This window comes from Vidua chalybeata, chromosome 1 (assembly GCF_026979565.1).
Source record: "Vidua chalybeata isolate OUT-0048 chromosome 1, bVidCha1 merged haplotype, whole genome shotgun sequence".
Taxonomy (NCBI): domain Eukaryota; kingdom Metazoa; phylum Chordata; class Aves; order Passeriformes; family Viduidae; genus Vidua; species Vidua chalybeata.
Genome location: NC_071530.1, coordinates 626,077 through 642,333, shown reverse-complemented (window position 1 = coordinate 642,333; position 16,257 = coordinate 626,077). Strand labels below are relative to the sequence as shown.

The 16,257-nt window shown below is 69.2% G+C and overlaps 2 protein-coding genes across 3 annotated transcripts in view; one reads left to right on the top strand and one right to left on the bottom strand.

Annotated features, from left to right (window-relative positions):
- Positions 1–4,231, top strand: part of SCAP (SREBF chaperone) — a 55,696-nt gene extending 51,465 nt beyond the window's left edge. For both annotated transcript variants that reach the window (XM_053936382.1, XM_053936374.1), the window contains exons 21-23: positions 1,516–1,596; positions 2,199–2,405; positions 3,022–4,231. In XM_053936382.1, the coding sequence (XP_053792357.1) occupies positions 1,516–1,596; positions 2,199–2,405; positions 3,022–3,267 (534 nt within the window). In that variant the 3' untranslated portion in view covers positions 3,268–4,231. The remainder of the gene's footprint in view (positions 1–1,515; positions 1,597–2,198; positions 2,406–3,021) is intronic.
- Positions 4,232–4,283: 52 nt separating this feature from the next.
- Positions 4,284–16,228, bottom strand: PTPN23 (protein tyrosine phosphatase non-receptor type 23). The gene is made up of 25 exons (XM_053936362.1): positions 15,969–16,228; positions 14,485–14,559; positions 13,828–13,955; positions 13,268–13,344; positions 13,122–13,171; positions 12,537–12,668; positions 12,144–12,224; positions 11,597–11,728; positions 11,385–11,432; positions 11,114–11,170; positions 10,895–10,953; positions 10,556–10,635; positions 10,346–10,460; positions 10,100–10,165; positions 9,850–9,995; positions 9,195–9,503; positions 8,747–8,901; positions 8,515–8,666; positions 8,104–8,283; positions 6,009–7,956; positions 5,714–5,895; positions 5,437–5,541; positions 5,211–5,349; positions 5,010–5,123; positions 4,284–4,934 (listed from the first exon to the last, which is right to left on the bottom strand). The coding sequence occupies exons 1-25, from the start codon at positions 16,050–16,052 to the stop codon at positions 4,386–4,388; spliced, it is 5,163 nt and encodes a 1,720-aa protein (XP_053792337.1). The 5' UTR covers positions 16,053–16,228; the 3' UTR covers positions 4,284–4,385.
- Between the last annotated feature and the right edge of the window lie 29 nt (positions 16,229–16,257).

Sequence of the window (16,257 nt, the reverse complement as noted above, 5' to 3'; positions counted from 1 at the left end):
GTGAGCGGGGAGGGGACAGGGACAGGGACAGGGACCACACCCTGCGGGTGAGCGGGGAGGGGACAGGGACAGGGACAGGGACCACACCCTGCGGGTGAGCGGGGAGGGGACAGGGACAGGGACAGGGACCACACCCTGCGGGTGAGCGGGGAGGGGACAGGGACAGGGACCACACCCTGCGGGTGAGCGGGGAGGGGACAGGGACAGGGACCACACCCTGCGGGTGAGCGGGGAGGGGACAGGGACAGGGACCACACCCTGCGGGTGAGCGGGGAGGGGACAGGGACAGGGAGAGGGACCACACCCTGCGGGTGAGCGGGGAGGGGACAGGGACAGGGACCACACCCTGCGGGTGAGCGGGGAGGGACAGGGACGGGGACAGGGACAGGGACCACACCCTGCGGGTGAGCGGGGAGGGACAGGGACGGGGACAGGGACCACACCCTGCAGGTAAGAGGGGCAGGGGCAGCTGCCCGGGCACGCAGGGAGGGGGGCTCCGGGAACTCTCTGGGGTCTGTTCCCTGCCTGGACGGGGCATGGGAAGAGTTGAAGGACAGAGCCTGGTGAGTGTCACCCTGAGCTGAGTGTGGCACCCTCGTGCCTTGGGAATGGGTGACTTCAAAGAGTTACGGAATCATGGAGGTTGGGAAAGATCTTCAAGACTATCAAGTCCAGTCCCCAGCAGTGCCAAGGCCACCACTAACCCATGTCCCCATGTGCCACATTGACATGGCTTTAAAATCCCTTCAGGGCTGGGGACTCCACCACTGCCCTGGGCAGCCCCTTCCAATGCCTGACCACCCTTTCCCACAGAGTTTTCCCAATATCCAACCTAAACTTCCCTCTCCTCCTGTCCCTGTTCCCTGCGAGCACAGCCCGACCCCCCCGGCTGTCCCCTCCTGTCAGGAGCTGTGCAGAGCCACAAGGTCCCCCCTGAGCCTCCTTTTCTCCAGGCTGAGCCCCTTCCCAGCTCCCTCAGCCCCTCCTGGGGCTCCAGCCCCTTCCCAGCTCCATTCCCTGGACACGCTCCAAGTCTTCCTGTCAGGGGGGACCCAAAGCAGCTCCCAGGATTTGAGGCCCCTGAGCAGGGCCAGCACAGAGGAACAATCCCTGCTCTGGTCTTGTGGCCACACTGGTTTTGATACAATCCAGGTGCTGTTACCTTCTTGCCTACCTGGGCACAGCTGGTCACATCCACCAGCACCCCAGGGTCTCTCCCAGCTCCTGTGTGCCCAGACCAGAACGTTCCATGAGGTTGCTGTGACATGCCCTGAGCAGCAGATCCAGGTTCCAGGATGTCCCCTCTCCCCCTTCAGCTGTGCAGTCACTGCCCTGTCACCACCCTGGCACTGCCCACCAGCCATGACGTGGCCCTGCCCTGGGCTGCAGCACCCCGGGGCCCCTGGCTGTGCCACAGTGGGACCAGGTGGGACCTCTTGTGTCCTGGGGAGCTCAGGTGGCCCCGCCCCGAGCCCAGCTGGCCCCAGAGCCTCACTCGGGCCTCTCCTGCCCCAGGTGTTCCGGCTGGAGGACTCGTGCTGCCTGTTCACCCTGCAGGGCCACTCGGGAGCCATCACAGCCGTGTACATCGACCAGGTACGGGGGGCTGCTGGGCCTGAGCCCTCACACCTGAGCTCATACCTGAGCCCATCCTTGAGATCACACCTCAGCCCATCCCTGGTGCCATCCCTGAGCCCGTGGCTCAGCTGGAGGCACTCACCTGGAGGCACTCACCTGGGTCCCTCCATCTCTCTCTGGCCAAGCCAGAGTTTTCCCCCAGTTCACTGCGAGCTCAGCAATCTCTTTCCCTGGAGATCTCTTGCTTCTCTGTCCTTCTGGAGCAGGAAATCCCTGTTCCTGCACTGTCAGCTGGGGCTCAACAGGCCTGAAATGGGGCCTGAGCCCCCAGGGAGGCTCTGCCCCCAGTCCCCAGGAGGAGTGGGAGGCCCCAGTGTGCTCCCTACAGCAGCGCGTGCCCCCACCCCACAGAAGTGACCTCGGGTGCTTCCCCAGGACCTTGGGGCTCCTGGGGGACCTGGGCTGTGTTCCCCCAGCCTGCTCAGGCTCACAGAACAGGCAGGGAAGCCCTGGGCTGGCAGTCCAGGGGTCCAGCCCGCGCTCACCTCGCCTCCCGCAGCGCCGGAGCGTTGGTGGCACCGCGCGTGCCCTGGCACTGACGTGGCCCTGGTGTCCTGCAGACCATGGTGCTGGCCAGCGGTGGCCAGGACGGGGCCATCTGCCTGTGGGACGTGCTGACGGGCAGCCGCGTCAGCCACATGTTCGCCCACCGTGGGGACGTCACCTCCCTGACCTGCACCACGTCCTGCGTCATCAGCAGCGGCCTGGACGACGTCATCAGCATCTGGGACCGCAGCTCGGGCATCAAGCTCTACTCCATCCAGCAGGTGGGACCTGTGGGGCAGCTGGGGAGGGTTAGCCAGGAAACCAGGAATTGCTTGGGTTGGAAAACCCTCGGAGACCATGGAGCCCAACCACCCCCCTGCGCTGCCGAGGCCACCGTTGATTGTGTCCCCAGGTGCCACATCCACAGGGTTTTTAAATCCTTCCAGGGAAGGGGACTGCTCTGCTGCCCTGGGCAGCCCCTTCCAAAGTCTAATCACCCTTTCCAAGGGGAAATTCCTGCTGCTGTCCATCCTGACCTCCCCTGGCCCAGCCTGGGGCCGTTCCCTCTCCTCCTGTCCCTGTTCCCTGGGAGCAGAGCCCGACCCCCCCGGCTGTCCCCTCCTGTCAGGAGCTGTGCAGAGCCACAAGGTCCCCCCTAAGCCTCCTTTTCTCCAGGCTGAGCCCCTTCCCAGATCCATCTCGCACCCTCAGGGGTTCTCCTGGGTTTTCCAGGCCCCCACCAGTCCCTGCAGGCACCTCTGCTGCGCTTGGAGGCTGAGGAGCCTGTGCTCCAGCGCGGCATGCTTGGAACAGCCTCCCTGCCACATGCAAAGGCTCGGCTCAGGCTCTGCCCCGCTCCCGCCCTCGGAGCTCAGCTCGGCGCCCTCTGTCCCGCAGGAGCTGGGCTGCGGCGCCAGCCTGGGCGTCATCTCCGACAACCTGCTGGTGACCGGGGGCCAGGGCTGCGTGTCCTTCTGGGACATCGGCTACGGGGACCTGCTCCAGACCGTCTACCTGGGCAAGAGCAACGAGTCGCAGCCGGCGCGGCAGATCCTGGTGCTGGAGAACGCCGCCATCGTCTGCAACTTCGGCAGCGAGCTCAGCCTGGTCTACGTGCCCTCGGTGCTGGAGAAGTTGGACTGAGCAGGAGCAGGGGCTGGCGGGGCTGAGGCGGGGCTCGGGGCTGTGCCGGAGAGGGGACAGGGCCGCGGGCTCCTTGGCTCCATCGATGCCACCGGAGCGACTCCGGTCACCGAGCGGGGTGGGGCCGCCGCCCTCCTGCTGCTCTGCCTGCTCCGGCATCTTCCAAGCGGTCCCGGGGAGCCCCGGCAGCGCGACGGTGCAGAGGGACACGGGGCGGGAGTGGGGACAGTGTGGTGGCTCCCGGCTGGACACCCCGCAGCGCCCCAGGACACGGGACAGCCCTCGGACAGCCCCGGGCCCGGGTGGCAGCCGGGGGAGGGCCGGCACCGACCCCTCCCGAGCATGGCTCGGCCCCCACGTGCCTTAGGGCGCGGCAGGGCCCCGCCCGATCCCGCCCGGGGCCGCAGCTGCCCCCACTCTATTTATTTATACGCTGTAAATAGTTATTTATTGGGGCAGGGGGCGCGGGGGTCCAGCCCCGGCAGTGCTGCCCTTGACGTGCCCTGGCATAGCTGCCCTGCCCGGCTCCCTCCTGTGCCCCGTCTGCAGCAATAGCACCTTCCTCCTCCTCCCCTTCCTCCTCCTCTTCCCGCTGCGGGGCCAGAGGAGCTTTTCTCAGGTTGGGAGCGGGCGGAGCTGTCGCCCCCCTCCTGCAGGCGCTGGGGAGGGACCCGAGCGGGGGCACAGCGGGACCAAGGTGCGCAGCCAGGGACGCGGCAGCAGCCGGGGCTCCCCCCGGGCCGGGGCTCCCCCCGGGCCCGAACCGCCCCTGACGTCTGTTCTCGACCCCCGGTGATTGTAGAGGCGGCGCCGGCCTGGGGCAGGGGGGACCCCCGGGACCCCGGCCCAGCCCCCGCGGGTGGCCTTCGCCCAGCTGTACCTTTGTGCTGTACAGGGGACGCTTTTTGTACCGATCGTGTTTTATAACGTGTGCAGGAACATCCATTAAACGGAACTAACCCGAGCCTGGCTCAGCCCTGACCCTCCCCGCTCCCGGCAGCACCAGGGCCCGGCCCTGCAGATAAACTCGCTTTATTTTAGTAGCAAAGAGCTGAAAAAGTCAGTTCTACCTGGAGTCAAACAAAGCGGGGCTGGGGGCCGGGGGGCCCCCGCCCCCCTCACGCCTTGTTGAGGGTCCAGAGGGGGTCGAGCATGCTGAGGGGGTCGTCGCTGGGCCGGGGCGCCCGGAGCCCCTCGCCCGGCTGTGCCTGCAGGAAGTTCTGCTTGTTCATGCGCTGTTTGCCCTTGAGGGACGCGTCCAGGCTGAAGGCTTCGGGCGTCAGCGAGGCCAGGAGCTCCAGGGAGGAGGAGGAGGAGGATGGGGGGGCAGCGGGGGGCTCTGGCGGCCCCCCCGGCCCCTCGGGGCTCTCCCCCCCTACGTGGTTGCTGCTCTCAGTGTCAGCCGATGCCTCGGGGAGGGGCAGCCTCGGGGCGGGGGGCTCGGGGTCGGGGGCACCGACACCATCCACGAGGCCGTCGGGAATCGCCAGCGGCACCTCGGGCTCCGCGGGCTCCGGGGCGGGGGCGGGATCCACCCCCCAGCCCTCCCCGGGCTCGGCGCTGGGCCCCCCCGGTTTGATGCTGAGCTTGGCGATGGTGGCCTGGATGGAGCTGATGGGCACGTCCCCCCCCAGCACCAGGTCCTGGGGGTCCTGCTGGAAGTAGAGCTGCGGGAGAGCGGCCCCGTGAGCCCCGGCAGGGGCAGAGCTCCCCAGAACCCCCCGGCACGGCCCTACACCCACCTTGGGAGAGGTGCTGTTGGGGGGCTTGGCTGGGGCGGGGCCGCCCACGCCGTGGCGCAGCAGCAGCTGCTCGGCGTGGAGCAGGACGGCCTCGAAGCAGAACTTGAGGTGCAGCTGCAGGGGAGGGGGCACGGTGAGGCCCGGGGGGTGCAGCCCCCCGCCCCACACGCGCGGAGCTGCAGCCCCCCCGCCCCGCAGTACCTTCTCCTGCAGCATGTGCTTGCGCTGCTGCCGCATCCGCCTCACCAGCTGCGCCAGGTCCGGGATGCCGTTCCCGGCCTCCACCTCCTGCACGGCGGCGTACAGCAGGCAGAAGGCGCCGGTGCGGCCCACGCCCGAGCTGCGGAGAGACCCCCGAGCCGTGACGGAGCCGGGAGACGAGGGGGAGCCCCTCTCCCCCGCCCCGGGAGCCCCCGGCCCGGCTCACCTGCAGTGCACCACGACCGGGGTGTGCAGCGGGCGCTGGTGCAGGTAATGCCCGTGCACCTCCTGGATGAAGCGCAGGAGGCTCCCCTTGCTGTCGGGCAGGCCCCTGGGGTGGGGGAACACACATTCGCCGGGGGGGGGCTCCGCACTCAGGCCCCCCGACGGGTCAGGGCTGCCCAAACACCCTCCCCGACTCCGGGGCCGAGCTCCCAGAACCACCCCGGCAGAAGATCAGGGCCCCCCCCAAGCCCCCCTCCCTTTGTCCCCCCCCCGCGTACAGCTCAGGCCAGGAGGTGAACTGGAGGTGGGCCACGGTGCGTTTGAGGCTCTGGTCCCGGTACTGCAGCGTCAGCATCCGCTCCACGTGCGTGGGGGTCACGCGCAGGCCGGTGAGCACCACGGTCAGGGGGCCGTGGGCCACGGGCTGGCCCCGCTCCGACGGGAAGTACCGGAGCACCTTCTGCCGCGGGACAGGCTGTCAGCACGGCCCGGGGACCCTCGGGTGCCGCGGGGCCTGCGGACACCCGCCCCCGGGCACCGGGCAGCGTGTCCCGCCCCCGGGACAGGACGCACCTTGTCCAGCTCCTGCTCGGACACGAGCATGACGACCACGGACACCTTCTGCTCGTAGATCATGAGCCAGAAGTCGGCGGCGGTGCCCAGCAGCGGGGCCTGGGTGGCGATGAGGGCGGGGCAGTACGGGGACAGGTCCTCCACGCGGCTGGCGTTGATGTAGTCGTCCTTGCCCGAGCGCAGCACGACGCGGTTGCGGTCGTAGGGCATGATGTCCTGGTGCCGGTTCTTCATGGAGTAGCAGCGGGCGATGGCGATGGAGCGCTGCCGGGCGTCGCGCTCCTGCGCCTCCTGCAGCTCCTTCCAGAGCGCGTCCAGCTCGGAGCCGCCGCCGGGCGCGGGCCGCTCCAGCCGCTCGGCCAGGGCGCGGAACCGCTCCAGCTCGGCCAGCAGCCGCCGGATGCGCTCGGGCTCCGCGTACGGGTCGGCCTCGATGAGCTGCACGGCCCGCGGCCGCTGCCCCTCCTGCGCCCCCGCCTTAGTGGGCTGCAGCAGCCCCCCGGGCGCGGCCGAGCCGCCGGGCTGGCTCTCGGGGCTGGACGACAGCAGGTCGGCGGGGCAGGGGCTCTGCCGCGGGAACGGCGCGTCCCCGGAGCCCGGCGGGGGCAGCGCAGGAGGGGGCCGCGGCGCCGGGGGCTGCAAGGGCAGGGCCGGGGACGGGGACGGGGCCGGGGACGGGACCAGCGGGCCCTGGACCACCACGGTGCCCGGCAGCGGGCCGGGAGAAGGGGCCTGGCTGGGAGGAGCGGGCGCGGGGGGACCCAGGGCCATGGTCCCGGGGGGCAGCTGAGCGCTGGGGGGGGCCGGGCTGGGGCAGAAGGGCAGGGCGGGGGACCCGGGGGGCACCGGCTGGAGCCCCCCCAGGGTCGGGGGGCCGCTCTGGGCGGCGGTCCTGGGGAAGGGCACGGCCCCCGGGTGTGGGGCGAGGCCCGCGGGGGGCAGCTGGTCCTGCCCGGGGAGCTGGTAGAGCTGGGGGGGCAGCGGGGCACCCGGAGCGCTGAAACGCTGCTGGGGGAACTGGGCCGGGGGGGCCAGGGGGACCCGGGGGGGCTGCTGGAAGGGCAGAGGGGCCTGGGCTCGGCCCGGGGGCAGGAAGGGACCCGGGGGGAACTGCTGGGGGCCCTGGGCGAAGGCGGGCGGGGGCTGTGCCGGGGGGAAGGGGGGCTGAGCCGGCGCCCCGAAGGGCTGAACCCCCCCCGCGCTGTAGGGGAAGGGCGCCGGGGGGACCCCCGGGCGCTGGGGGGGCAGGAAGGGGCCCGCGGGTCCCCGCGGGGGCACGGAGCAGCTGGAGATGGGGGCCTGGACGCTGTCCACCGTGGTGGTGGCCGGGCGCGCTGCCGGGGGCTCCTGGCCCCCCAGCCCCGGCACGGGCGGCCGGAGCGGGCCGGGGGCTGGCCCGGGCTGGCCCAGGCCGTAGGCGGGCAGGGGCCCGTGCTGGGGGGACGAGCGCGGCGGCGGCACCGGGGGCGCCCCCCCGAAGGCCGGGCGAGCCGGGGCGCGGATCAGCGGCGCGGCCGGGAAGAGCTGAGGGGCGGCGGGGCCGGGGGCAGGCCCGGCCGGGGCCGAGGGCTGCAGCAGCGGCCCCGGGACCGCCCCGGCGGCAGGAAAGGGGCCGGGGACGGCGGGAGGAGCGGGCAGGCGGTAGTGCCCCGGGAAGGGGGGCGTGGGGGCCAGGGGGGGCAGCGGGGCGCTGGCCGCCCCCCCCGGCAGCATGTAGGGCTCGGGGGGCCGCAGCCCCCCGGCCAGGGCGGCCAGCGCTGGGGGGGGCAGCTGGCCCAGGGCCCCGGGCAGCAGCTCCGGGGGGAGGCTCCGCAGCTCCTCCGGCAGCTCCGACAGCACCAGGGAGCCCAGCTCGGCGGCCTCGGGGCCCCCGGCCTCGTCCGGCGGCTTCTTCTGCAGAGGGGGCTTGGGGGCCGTGGGCCGGGGCGGCGGCTGCTTCTTCAGCTCCCTGAGGGGGCAGGGGGCTCCGTGTGGGGCCGGGTGCTGCCCCACGGGCACCAGGAGCCCTCCCCGGCCCCCAGACCACCACCCACAGCTCCCAAGGGCCCTTCTCACCCCGGGGGCTCTCGCTGCCCCCCGGTGTGTGCCCACCCACCTCTCCAGCAGCTGCTGCCGGTGGGCCTCGCTGGCCTGGCACGCGGCCCGCGCCCGCTCCAGCAGCTTGGCCGCCTTCCCCTCCAGGTCCGTGTAGAAATCCTTTCCCTCCTGGGACTTCTTCATCAGGTCCTCATAGGCCTCGTAGGAGGCCACCAGGGTCTGCACGGTCGTGTTCCACCTGGCACAGGGGCACAGAGGGGCTCAGCAGGACGCAGCACCAGGGTAAAGGTGGGCACCCAGCTCCAGGCTCCTGCGGGACCCTCCGGTTCCCACTGGGATGGGCACAAGGACAAGACAAGGCCACCACAGCCCCAGCAGTGGAGCGGGACAGGAGAAGCTGGTGGTGGTCCCAGGGGGGTGAGGGCTGTTCCTGGGCACCGAGCCCCCCCCCAGGGCACCCCTCACTCACTTGTGCTCCACCTCGGCCAGGGCCTTGCGCACAGCCGCGTATTTGACGTTGGCGTCGGTCAGGGCCTTGAGCACGTTCTCCTGGGCAGCCAAGTTCTGCTCCAGGTACACCTTGAGCTGGTCGTACTTCTTCAGCTGCTCCTCAAAGAGCTTCTGCCGGGACACGGGCGGGTCTGCGGGGCTGTGGGACAGAGCGGTCCCCGCGGGGGACACAGGCGTGTCCCCAAGCCCACCTTCATCTCGGAGCGGTCAGTGGTGACCAGCGAGGTGGTGATGTCATCCTTCTGGATCATCTCCCGCAGCTGCTGCTCCAGGGACATCCGCTGGTCCCGCATCTCCTGCACCTTGGCCAGGATCCGCTTCAGGTTCTGCAGCACCTGTTTGTCGTCTGCGGGTGGGGCGGGGTCAGATCCCGGGGGACCCGCGGGGTGGATCTGCAGAGCCAGGCCTTGCCTGGGGCAGTCCCTGTCCCCTTTGTCCCCAAACAGGGCCCACTTCACACGTTCCCTGGGGGCAAGCCCCGCCGTGCTGGCACTGACGGTGCCAGCACCAGGTGACACACGGGGGACACGGAGAGGGACAGCCCTTCCTCCCCCGGCCCAGGGGCACTGCCAGTCCCCCGGGGGCACACAAGGGGTACAGCCCTGCCTCCCCCCGCTGGGGGGGGGGGGGGGGACTCACCTTCGGAGAGGGTGGGGGTGGGCAGCGCGGCCCGCACCTGCTCCAGGGGGCCGCCGAGCAGGCGCAGGTTGCCCAGGTGCAGGTTCATGGCGCGGTGCAGCTCGGTGTTGGTGAAACTCGCCTTCTCGTGCAGCTCCAGGTACTTGGAGCACTCCTTGCTCACCTCGGCCAGCCCCGGGGGGGACCCTGGCGCCGGCGGGACCCTCCCCAGCAGCTCCTGCAGCTTCCGCTCCTGCGCCTCGTCCTCCTCCAGCAGGTCCCGGATCTCCTTCAGCGACGCCTCCACGTCGGTGAAGACCCCGGAGAGCACTGGGGGGGCACGGGGGGGTGCTGGTGGGCGTGGGGCCACCTCCTGCCTGCCCCGGGCCTGGAGCCAGGCACGGACACGGCAGCTCCAGGAATAAACCCGGCTGTGGGCAGCCAGAGGCGGGGACACGGCAGCCCAGGCGTTGGGGTGCTGGGCTCCTGGGAAGCCCTGCCCTTGGGGTCATCCCCGCTCCCATCCAGCAGGGAAAATGCTTTGGGATTCAGGAATTTATGCCGGTACAGAACCAGCCGTCGGTGAAAACACTCCCGACACCTTGGGCGGGGAGTGATGCTGGCCCCTGGCCCCTGGCAGGGAGCAGTGCCAGCCCCTGGGGTCCCGGGGCCTCACCCTGCATGGACTGGACGAGGTTGCGCACGGTGTCGGGGCGCACGCTGAGCGCGGCGCATTTCTCCATCAGCACGGGCGGGATGTGGTTGTACATGTCCAGGTTGTCCACGGTCTCGGGGTCCAGCTGCATGGAGTCCATGAACTGGCTGTGGGACACAGAGGGGCCCCTGAGGGGTGGCAGTGTCCCCCCTCCAGAGGCTCGGGAGCACTGGGACCCCGTGGGGGCAGAAGGGCCGGGCCCCTCACGTACTCCAGCACTTCGTTCTTGGCTTCGATCTTGGCCATCACATCCCGCAGCAGTTTGGCCTTTTCCTCGCTGGGACGGGACAGAACAGAACAGTCCATGAGCCCAAGGAAATACCCAGCAAGCTCCACAGCCCCAGCTCCAGTCCCAGCCATCCCATCCCATCCCATCCCATCCCATCCCATCCCATCCCATCCCATCCCGCTCTGGCCAGAGCCCGGACACACCTGTACAGGGGTGACCAGGACACACCTGTACAGGGATGAGGCCTCGTGGGCAGCCATGGGCACCAGCTTGGCAAAGATGTCAGGGCCGGTGACCGCGGGGTCCGTGGGGTTGACGGGCAGAGCCTTCACCAAGGGGGCACCTGAGGGACACGGCGGGCTGGGACCGCTCCCGAAGGGAGGCTCCCCTCAGTCCCAGCAGGGCCCTGTCCCCAGGGGCCCCGAAGCCCCCCCTGACCTTTCACAGACTGCAGGGTGTCCAGCGCAGGCACGGCCTCGTGGTAGATGAAGTCGTTGTCCTTTTTGGCTGAATTGTACCTGGAAATGAGAAGTGATGCTGGGAGAGAAGGAGCAGGTGGCATTCCTGGCTCCCTAAACTCGCTCCCAACAGGCTCAGCCCCCCTGGCTCTCCTGGGATTGCTCCAGCAATTCCCACAGCAGCCATCCATCCCCAGGGCCTGGGGCAGTGCTGGGCTCTGCACGTCAGGGCACCGGGAACGCTCCCCGGGCTCCCTGCCCACCCACATTCCTGACCCCCGGAAAAGGACAGAGACACCCTGGGGTGCCCCAGACTCACTTCCCACCAATGACATCCATGGTGAACCTCAGAGCTTCCTGCACGGTTTCAGGCTGGCCCTGTGGGATTGAGAGGGGGAATCGCTGTCCGAGCGCTCCGGACGGGCTCGGAGAGGCCTGGAGGCAGCTGAGCCCCTGAAACCGACCCCAGTCCTGCTCCTCCTGCGGCCTGGCAGCCCAGGGAGGGGGAAGCCCCCAGTCCCAGAGGGCAGGAACCCACCTTGGCCAGCTTGATGGCTTCGTTGAGCTTGTCCAGAGCGCTCTGGAAGTAGATGACCTGTGGGAGAGCAGGGGCTGGGCTTGGCACGGGAGGCACTGTCCTGGCTCTGCCCAGGCCCAGAGCTCCCCACGGCCCTCCCAGAGCACCCAGGCCCTGGCGGGACACAGGACGTGGCTGTGGACACCCAACCTCTTCCAGGACACAAGCCCCTTCCCAGGAGCCCGATCCAGAGGCTGGAGAGGATGAAATGGGATGGCACGGCCCCACTTACCCTTTCCCCAAACTTCTGCTGCTCCTCGGCCTGTTTCCCCATGTGCAGCTGGAAGAAAACTGGGATCAGAGCTCTGTAACTCCAGGAAGAGCTTTGAGAGGGGGAGGAACACCCCAGGGAGCAGCCAGGGCTGCTGCAGAGCTGGCAGGAGCATCCCGAGGTGGGATGGGAGCACAGGCAGAGCCTCCCAGCCCCAGCTCCCCCTCACTCACGTGGGCCACGGCAGCAAAATAATAGATTTTCATTTGAACCAGTTTCTTCCAGTCCTTCTGGATCTTGCCCAGCAGCGAGGCCGTCTCCGAGTTCTCCAGGGCCCGGCAGGCCTCCTTGTAGTAATCCACCACCTGTGGAGAGGGATGGGGGAGAAGCCTGGAATTCCAGATCCCAGGGGAAGCAGAGCAGGGCAGCGATGGGGAATCACCAGCACCAGCCCAAGGACTCAGATCACCCAGAGGAATGGTTGGGGGGAACGCAGGGATGTGTTTGGGACCACAGCCAGGGACTGTCACCAGTCCAGGCTGCTCCAAGCCCCATCCAGCCTGGCCTTGGACACTGCCAGGGATCCAGGGGCAGCCACAGCTGCTCTGGGAATTCCATCCCAGTGCCTCACCCACCTCACAGCCAATAATTCCTTCCCAATACTGCCCCCACATCTCCCATTCCCTGTGTCCTGTCACTCCAGGCCCTTGCCCAAAGTCCCTCTCCTGATCCCAGGGCAGTGGGAGCAGGGCCGTGCTGGGAGCAGCTCCTGGAGCTCACCTGGGCACTGATCCGGGCCACAAGGAAGCTTTTCCTGTTGTCCAGCATGGACTTCTCCAGGAGACACTCCTGTGCCTGGCCCTGCCAGGGGCAAGAGAGGAATGTTCAGTGTCCCCAACCCTTGGGACAGCCCAGACCCCTGGCAGGACCCACTGGCTCCAGGCCTTTCCCAAGGGCTGGATGTGGCACAGGGAATACCAGCCCTGAGGGAGCCTGGAGAGCCCAGGAATGGCACTGAGCCTTCCCTGATCCCCCAGTGCCTCCCAAAACCTCCTTCCCCTGCACCCTGGGAGGGAGCCCAGACCCCACAGAGAACCCCTGGGGGACACTGGGGTCCTGTGCCCACGGACACACTGGAGGGGTCCCAGTGGCAGCAGTGCCCCCAGTCCCCACCAGCATGAGGTTGATGTTGAGGCTGAGGATCTGGTGGCTCATGTCCACGCTGTAGGAATGTGGGAAGTGATCCCGCAGGTAGGTGAAGGCGCCGGCGGCACACTGGAAGTGGGTGCAGGAAACCTTCATGCCCTGAGGGGATGGAATTGTTGGCTTTGCAGAAGACTTCCCACATCATGGAGTCCACCCAGCCCCCAGCACTGCCAAGGCCACCACTGATTGTGTCCCCAGGTGCCACACCCACAGGGATGTCACATCCCTCCAGCAGTGGGGACTCCACCACTGCCCTGGGCAGTGGGGCCAGGGCTGGAGAGCCCTTTCCAGGATGGATTTTTCCAGTATCCCACCTGAGGCCATTCCCTCTTGCCCTGTCACTGGGAGCAGAGCCCCAGCCCTGGGCTGTCTCCTCCTGGTGCTCCACCCCTTCCCCTCCATGTCCTGTACCTGGACATCCCAAACCCCAGAGGTTCCAGGTTCCTGCCAGTGCCCAGCACAGGGACAGTCCCTGCCCTGTCCCACCCAGCTGACACTGCCCAGGTGCCACCTGTGCCCCAGAGCTGGCACCGAGGGCTGCGGGGCCGTTACCTCCTCGGACACGCGCTTGTCCATGGCTCCCAGCATGGAATGCAGAGCTCCTGTGGGGACAGGGGGGGCTCAGCGGGGCAGGGACACCCCTGGGAGTGGGGGCTTGGGCCAGGGAGCCCCAAAGCTGCCGGAATCAGGGAGCTCACCCAGGTTGTAGAGCACACAGGCCTGCTCGTACTTGATGTCCTCGTGCGTCACCGCCTTGCCCGAGAAGATCTCAGTCCTGGGGGGAAGGGGGCACAGGACAGGGGGCAACCAGGGATTCTCCCAGGAGCAGGAATTACTGGGAACCCCGTTCCCCAAGGGTTCCTGAGACCCCCCCTCTGCAGGCCCCCATTCCCCCAGGGCAGGACCCCGTTCCCCAAAGGTCCCCTGGGATCCCCCTGTGCCACCCCAGGCGGGACCCCATTCCCAGGGGGTTCCTTGAGCAGCTCCTCACCAGGGGATGGGCATGGCCACATCCTGCCTGGCTCAGCCCCCATGCCAGCCCCCCATCCCAGCATTCCTCATCCCAGCTCCCCCATCCCAGTATTCCCCATCCCAGCATTCCCCATTTCAGCATTCCCCATCCCAGCTCCCCCATCCCAGCTCCCTCATCCCAGTATTCCCCATCTCACCCTCCCCATCCCAGCCCCCCATCCCATCCCACCCCATCCCATCCCACCCCAGCCCATCCCACCCCAGCCCAGCCCAGCCCATCCCTCACCAGGTGACGGGCACGGCCGCGTCCTGGCCCTGCCCCATGGGGATGCGGCTCTGCAGGAAGTGCAGCTGCCCCAGGTACTTGCGCAAGGTGCTGCAGCCCTCGAAGTCCCTGGGAACGCTGACGGCGCTCTGGGGAGGGACGGGAGGAGGAGGAGGAGGAGGGGGAGGAGGGAGAGGCTCTGGGCACTGCCTGTTCCAGGCAGGAACGGGGAGCCAGCAGCACCCGGCTGCTCGGGATGGGGCAGGGCTCCTGGAGACCCTGGGAACAGCTGAGCTCTCCCAAAAACGAGCCGGGGGAAGCTCCCTTATGGAAGGGGGGGAGCGGGGCAGGAAAATGAGGCTCTGCACCCCCGGCACAGCTCCCAGGGCCGGGACAACCACGGGATTTGGGTGTCCTGGGGCAGGGAGGGGAGGGAACAGCAGCAAGGCTTCAGGAGGAATCCCAGTGCTGGGCTGGGGGTGTCGGGCCCCCCCAAACCCCAAGGCTTTGGGGAGCCTGCCCTGCTCCCCCCCGGCCAGCAGCTCACGGCTCCTGGATCCCTGGGATCATGGCGGGGCTGCTCCGGGGGCCGCAGGACGGGGAGAGGAGCGGCCCCGGGCCGCGGGGGCGGCAGGGCCATCGCGGAGCCCCCGGGCCGGCTCCCGGCTCCCCCCTCACCTGCCGCAGCAGCTCCAGCTTGCGCAGCTCCTCGTTGTAGCTCTCCGGGTTCTCCCCATAGTTCTTCAGCACGAACTGCGAGGCGGCAGAGGCTCAGCGGCCCGGAGCCGCGGGAGCCCCGCCCGGCCCCGCGGGGACACCGGGGACACCGGGACACCGGGGACATCGGGGACACCGGAGACACCGGGGACACCGGGGACATCGGGGACATCGGGGACACCAGAGACACCGGGGACACCGGGGACATCGGGGACACCGGGGACACCGGGGACACCAGAGACATCGGGGACACCGGGGACATCGGGGACATCGGGGACACCGGGGACACCGGGGACACCAGAGACATCGGGGACACCGGGGACATCGGGGACATCGGGGACATCGGGGACACCGGGGACACCGGGGACATCGGGGACATCGGGGACATCGGGGACACCGGGGACACCGGGGACACCAGAGACATCGGGGACACCGGGGACATCGGGGACATCGGGGACACCGGGGACACCGGGGACATCGGGGACATCGGGGACACCGGGGACATCGGGGACACCGGGCCCGGCTGGGCGGAGCTTGGCACCCACGGACAGCCCGGGGAACGGGACCGGGGAATGGGAACGGGAAATGGGAACGGGGAACTGGGATCGGGGAGTGGGAACGGGGAAACGGACCCAGGGAATGGGAACGGGAAATGGGAACGGGGAACTGGGATCGGGGAATGGGAATGGGGAAACGGACCCAGGGAATGGGATAGGGGAATGGAATCGGGAACGGGATCAGGGAATGGGACCGGGGAATGGGATTGGGGAATGGGAATGGGGGAATGGGAACGGGGGAATGGGACCGGGGAATGGGATTGGGGAAAGGGATCAGGAAATGGGACCGAGGAATGGGACCGGGGAACGGGACTGGGGAATGGGAACGGGACCAGGGAATGGGAACGGGGGAACGGGACCGGGGGAATGGGAACGGGACCGGGGAATGGGACCGGGGAACTGGGATCGGGGAATGGGACCGGGGAATGGGACCGGGGAACTGGGATCGAGGAATGGGCCCGGGAACGGCTGAGGCTGGAAAAGGGACTTATGGGCAGAGGGAGGGTCCCCCCGGCCCCAAGGGCCCCCATGCTGGGGCCGCCCGTGTCCCCCGCAAAACCGCACAACCGCTGAGGAGCCCCCCGGTCCTCTCCACCCATACATTCTGCGGCCCAGCAAGCGCCGGACAGGGGCGGAGCTTGTTTACAGCCGCTAATGAAGTGACTAATTAAGCGGGCCCCCGCGGGGGCGGCAGGGACACGGCGTCAGCCCCCGGCGGCTGCGGGCAGGGGGGCCCCCGATCCAAAGCCGCAGCTGCAGCCCCCGGCGGCTCCGGGGACGCCCCAGGCATCCCGCCCGCCGCTCGCCCCGGCCCCGGGCTCCCCGGAGGCGCCCGGACCACCCCGGCTCCCTTCCGACCCCGCCCCGCCGGGCCCTGCCCGGCCCCACCTTCTTGACGGCGGCGTTGAAGGCGAACTCGCCGGCCTCCTTGAGGTCGAGCCAGATCATGGGCATGCGGGGCACGGCCTCCATCCCGGCGCGGCCCGATCCCGGCCCGATCCCGGCCCAGACCGATCCCGGCCCGCTCCCGGCACGGCCCGGCCCGCCGGAACCGCGCGCGGGGGCTCACGGGACACCGAGTCCGCGCGACACTTCCGGCTCCGTTCCCATGGCGACGCCCCGCCCCCCCAAAAAGGGGTAATCGTGTGGCCACGCCCACTCGGGGCGGTACAAGCGA

What these genes read in the sequence shown, in the direction of transcription:
- PTPN23 (XM_053936362.1), bottom strand. Translation starts at nt 16,052, where the DNA reads ATGGAGGCCGTGCCCCGCATGCCCATGATCTGGCTCGACCTCAAGGAG. An exon ending in GCGGCCGTGCCCGTCACCTG is followed by an intron (nt 13,345 to 13,827) that starts GTGAGGGATGGG and finishes CCTTCCCCCCAG; the next exon opens with GACTGAGATCTTCTCGGGCA. An exon ending in CCGGTCGTGGTGCACTGCAG is followed by an intron (nt 5,350 to 5,436) that starts GTGAGCCGGGCC and finishes GTCTCTCCGCAG; the next exon opens with CTCGGGCGTGGGCCGCACCG.